We start from the raw sequence: 6000 nt of genomic DNA on the forward strand, positions 1-6000 counted from the left end.
AATTTAAGGTTAGTGATGGATAAAGGAATATATATTTTTTTCTTTCTACGTTCTAAATTAACCCAATTATTCCCAATCATCTTTTAGGCCGAATTGTTAATTGATTGGCACTGTGTCAAAGTCAATATATCTCTATCTGCTTGATCGCACTAGAAACTTATCGACGAAGACTTAGCCAGGATAACGATAACCCTATCTATAATCTTTATGCCATCCAAGAGTAACTAACTTTCATTCCTTAAGTTATGTCCATGTCATGGCTAACTATTTTCGTGAACAAACACGCTGTTAACATACACAAATAAATTTTTGAAAAATGCATCACTCTGACGGTTAGATGTCTAATCAAAACTGTATCAAGATTTTTTTAATTATGACTGGCATAAAGAATGCATTGAACTTATAAGATTCGTCGGTGGATTAACCGTACAAATGCTATCATTTCCCATCACTTATCTTCACAAAAGATTCTCTTAAAATTTCTGAGTCTACAAAGTTAGATAGCAGTAGGAAGGTGATAATTGAGAATTTGTGAAAGTAACTAAAGATTGTATCAAAAAGGAAAAAAGAAAAGAAGAGAAAAGTAACTAAAGATGGTAGAGGGTAAGAGGCATTTGGTTGGTCTGCGACTGTGTCTACATGCAGGAACACAATGGATTGGTCTTCATCAGACTCTTCTGAATGTTGTCTCCTCCCCTGGATTGGATTGCTTTCATTTAATTCACCACAGCGAATAGGATTTGTTATTTATTTATTGTTTGTCTGATCTCGCATTTAAATAGTTTAAAACACCTAATTATTTACTAAAAATGAAAACGCTTAAATGCCCCAATAATCGTTAAGTAACTAATGTTGTGCCTCAGTCTTCATCAGCACCCTTCATACGCTTAATTAACGTATATACACTGTTTCAGTATATTGATTTGTTTATTTAATCTAGACCAAAAAGGAATATGTGATGGTATATACATGAAAGAAGTTGAGTGTTTCAAGCATAATATGTTGACAATACATATTGGGCGGCATGGGAGTACGTGTGATCGTTAGGCCCAACACGTGAAACCCGACTCTAATATCATGAAGGAAGTTGAGGTTTCATCCCAAAATCAATTAGCAATGAGAGAAATAGTTCAACTTCTTATAAATCCAAACTAGGTCTCTTAAATTTTCAATGTAGAACAAATACTCTCAACAATACATACCATACCAGAAGAATCTATCTCTATCTCTCTCATGCACCCTGTCCAGTTGTAAAAGAGTAATTAAGATTTGTAGAATAAAATAGTTTTGGTATAAATAAATAATATGTAAAGTGAAAATCCAGTAGATGAAAAAAGTGGAAAGAAAAGGTGTGAAAAGCGCCGAATCATCATTGTCTTCTCTTTATTATGCGTTCTTGTGTACACCCACATTCCATGTGGCTCCACGCATGCTTACATTACAGACTAATTAGCTTCATACGCTATACAGCACACATTAATTGTATAGAGACATCAATTAGACATTACAGAAAGACAATAAGATAGACAAGTAAAGAATTTGTTTTGATATATTTGGTCAACCTATGAGGACAAAGTGGCATGGGGTCGATCGAATTCTTATAATTCCACAAAACACCACATTCCTCCTCTCACTCACTTCCCTTTGCTTAAATAAACCCAGCCCCACAAGCCAACCCTCCCCAAAAGTAAATTGATTGAGCTAGTTGAGTTTTAAATTTCTAGAGAGAGATGAGTTTTGATGAAGCTTGTAACACTGGCCTTGGTCTCAGCCTAGGCTGCCGTGACAGCGCAGATCATGACCATACAAATTTGCAGGCTCCTCCTGATCATCATCATCATCATCATCATCATCACCACCAAAACACGTACAGGAACAAGCAAATACAGTTGAAATATGATCACCTATTGCCTTCTCTTACGCTAGGCCCATCGGCTGCTTCAAAGATTGAGGAGGCCGAGTCCACTGATTTGCACCAGGCAGTAGCTGTACAGGAACAGGCCTCTTCTCCCTGCAGCGGCGCCTTTTCATCGTTTTCTAACTCGTCAAGTTTCAAGAGGGACAGAGAGTTGGGAGGTGAAGAGATAGAGGTAGAGGTAGAGGTAGAGGTAGAGGTAGAGGTAGAGGAAGAGAGAGTGGTGAATATCACTTCCTCAAGAGCAAGCGAGGAGTTATATGAACAAGATCATGAGGGCAGCCCCAGAAAGAAGCTCAGGCTTTCAAAAGAACAATCTGCCACTTTGGAAGACAGTTTCAGAGAACACACCACCCTCAATCCCGTAAATATTTTACACCATATTAACTTCTCTATCTGTCCATAATTTGTGGGGAAAATCATTGTTTTTCAAATTATTAAAGCTTGAGTTTTCTTTTTGTTCTTTTTTCTTTTCTTGAATAAATCAGAAGCAAAAGCAAGACCTGGCAAGAAAGCTAAATCTACGGCCGCGACAAGTGGAAGTCTGGTTCCAAAACAGGAGGGCCAGGTAGGCTCGATAAATCTTATTCTTTATAATTTCCAAGATGTTTGATGCTTGCATGAGAAATATATAGCCTCAAATTTAATTTGTTCTACATATATATATATATATATATGTATAGGACCAAGTTGAAGCAAACTGAAGCGGATTGTGAGTTGTTGAAAAAGTGTTGTGAGACGCTGAAAGAAGAGAACAGAAGGTTACACAAGGAGCTGCAAGAGGTCAAGTTAATGAAACAAACGGCAACAGCAGCAGCACCACCCTTTTACATGCAGTTTCCAACAGCCACTCTCACCATGTGCCCTTCCTGTGAAAAAATCTGCAACGGCGGTGACCACCATAATCATCATGGGTCGTCGACGAGTTCCTTTTTGATTGGATCGAAGCCTGCTCACTTGATCTTCAACCCCTTTAGCACCCATCCATCTACAGCTTGCTAAAGTTCAAATTAATTTGTATAGAGATCAATGAAATTTAACTGTAGAGAGGTTGTCTATTTCTCTCTCTTTATTTACAAATATTTGTAAATTTTTTACGATTTAGTCGTATGGTGAAGGATCCTTGTCTTCTTGTTTCTTGTCCAATGACAAATCTAGCTAGTTAGGTTACTTTATTTTGTACGTAATGCCATGTTTAGGGTATGGGAAGCTTGTCAAGTCCATTTAATTAAACCTACTTGATCAGCCTCTATGAATTTCAGCCAAGTTGGTGGACGTGATTTGGACTGAGGTATTGAAAATCAATTCGATGAATTTCTTGCAACATTCAATAGCGATAGCAATCAGTTGCTTTTTCTGTACGTAACAGTAGTAAATGTGCCCTAATTAGTTCTTTATTAAAAGGGTTTGTGAGTTATACCGAATATGATTAATTTCATGAACAAACACAAATTATATTTCACAAGGAAGTAATTAAAGAAAGAACAAAAAATATCTCAAACTAGAAAACAAAAAAGACGACGAACAATCTGCGTTTGCTTAATTAGAAGGTACATAACTTGTAAGTTTTGATTGAATTTTTTTCATTTATCTAACATGGCTTTGTCTTATGACAGTATGAAACCCAATAACAGGAAAAAATAAATTATTCATAATACAGTGACGAGTCCATGACCTATTAACATCATGAATCGCATCAAAAAAAGAAAAACAAAAAAAACATCATGAAAACTTGTGATAATTCCAAATGTCATTATTTAGAAAGGAAAGGAAGGAACCCAACCAAAAAAAAATAGATGTTATTTTGGTTGAAATTAACAACCGACCGAATTTGCCAAGTCCATATCATATTATTATCATCCATCCTTGAACGTCGTCCCCTTGACGTGTGCAGCTTTGTATGTTGTAATCTTCCATCCAAGGAGGAAAGAAAAGAGAGAGAAAAACTTAATATTTAATTTTAAAGAAAGCAAGAAAGAAGGGGAAAAGGGATACTTTCCGAGCCTTACAAACCGACTATGCATTTGTTTTGCGTAATCTGATAATGATATTTTTGGCAGTAGCATAGGATAGGAGAGTATTTACAGGTTTGTGATTCTGAAATATATATTAAAGTTTGCTAGCTGTGCCCACTCCCCAGTCTAATTTGTTAACCAAGGAAACAGTTCATAAAAGACAAAGAACGAGAAAAGAAGCACAAGGAAAAGCCTAAGCTATGGGCCTGTGGCATGAGTAAGACCTAAGATAGGTATAGATATAGATAAAGATACTAGTGATCATAAATAATGGTGTTCAATGACCAAAGTTGGTTGCCACTTGCCTGCTGCAGGGAGTACGCACGTTTTTAGACTTCAAAACCTTTTAAATTAAATTATTTGAAATATAGTGTAAAAGATGATCGATTGATTAAGACAATACAAATAGCGGTTCACAATTTGATCGTTGTTGTTGTTGTTCGTTGATGCAATCATGATCAAAAGGTTAATTAACATCGGCATCATAATTATGGTCGTAATCGTGTTATCTGTTCCTCTAACTTGGTTCTCAAGTACCAACAATTCTTTCTCCATTGCTCCAACTAGGGTGGGTCTTGGTTCGGCCGCTTCACTCCAAAAATCGACCAATCAATTCTGTTCGGTTTGAGGAATAGAAGGAAAAAGAGGAAGAGATAGAGGAGAGAGACTTTCATCCAACGAAAATAGTACTTTTTGCTATCCCTAGTCAACAGAACAATGACAAGCGGGATAACTTTTTCACGTGTCATTGTATTATTGACAGAGAATAGCGAAACAATATTATCCCCAATAAAAAATAGACATATGTCAAAACAAATAAAACTTATATAACTAGCATCATTTGCTTTTACAGTGACAAAAAAAGATAACGGAATGCAATTTTATTGATTTTTTTTCATCTCAATTAATTATTGTTTACCAATTCACCGGTTCAAACACTCACCAGAACTCCAACTCTCCTGGAGAACGAGTCAGGGCTAGCTTTAGACTTGCGTGGTTGATAATGACGATGGCATGGTAATTAATATAATTAGGCAGCCTTCTCTCCAATTGGGATGTAGAGTGGTAGGCATATTATATAGAAACAAAATATCCAACACTCTAGATATAATGAATAATTAAATATCCATATGCCTTTTGGACAAATTATATGGGGAAAAAAACATTGGAATATACCACTAGATTTGGGTTAGGCCTGGCATCATATAAATATATTTTAGCCAATGTGGTCCGGGATGATGATTGTTCAGTGAGTGCTTGTTCCGTGTAAGGTCGGGGCATGGGGGTGAAGGAGACAAATCTAATTCGTAATCTGGGTAAAAAGATATTGTTCTTTTCTTGTCTCTGCCTAGAGAAATATATATCCTCACCAGCATGGGTCAATATCATGGATCCATAACTTCACCAGGTGGTAAGCTAATGCTTATTGGATAATGACTCAAAAAGTACCCATTTAGTGTATGAGGCTGCGCTATATTTACTTTAATACAAAATTATTAGGTGTACTAATCTTCGTATAGCCATTTTTTATTATGCAATGTGATGAGTTAATTACAGAGTCGGTGATATAATTTTTCTTCTTCTCATATTACCCTAAAATTAATAAGCTTACTAATATGCATACAGAAGAGGGCGGCGATTAAAATTGCTCTCAAACTTATTATAGATAAGTCTTATATAATAGGTTTACTAATCTCTCTCTATCTGTCTTGTCACTTGACATACCCGTGATATGTAAGTTTCTCTCAAATTTCAGATTTTCTCAATACCGCATAACTTTGGTATATAGATCCTCTCTCAGTTGAGAGCTGATTATAATTTGAAAGAGCTGAAGTTGGGTTGCAGTTGAGCTCAGACTGAGTCACGGTCAGACCACTACTGCACGTTTAGTTAGACTTGTTCCATAACATTGAGCCCAAACCATGGAAATGGTAAATTGGTTGTGTTCAGCCCACAGCCACTGATCCACAGTTCTCTTGTTGTCACCTTTTTGTGTTTTCCTAAGGGTTTTATTTTTTGGGTGGTATACTTTCACCTCTTCTTTTACTGTTGTATAAACGTAATCAAAAT

General features: G+C 36.2%; 1 protein-coding gene across 1 annotated transcript; it reads left to right on the forward strand.

Moving 5' to 3' along the window:
- Positions 1-1538: 1538 nt before the first annotated feature.
- LOC103320514 (homeobox-leucine zipper protein HAT22-like) lies at positions 1539-3047 on the forward strand. The gene is made up of 3 exons (XM_008222202.2): positions 1539-2279; positions 2404-2483; positions 2599-3047. Exons 1-3 carry the CDS (start codon positions 1731-1733, stop codon positions 2915-2917), a joined length of 948 nt encoding a protein of 315 aa, XP_008220424.2. The 5' UTR covers positions 1539-1730; the 3' UTR covers positions 2918-3047.
- Positions 3048-6000: the final 2953 nt, after the last annotated feature.

This window comes from Prunus mume, linkage group LG2 (assembly GCF_029339155.1).
Source record: "Prunus mume cultivar Tortuosa linkage group LG2, ASM2933915v1, whole genome shotgun sequence".
In the NCBI taxonomy this organism is placed as follows: Eukaryota; Viridiplantae; Streptophyta; class Magnoliopsida; order Rosales; family Rosaceae; genus Prunus; species Prunus mume.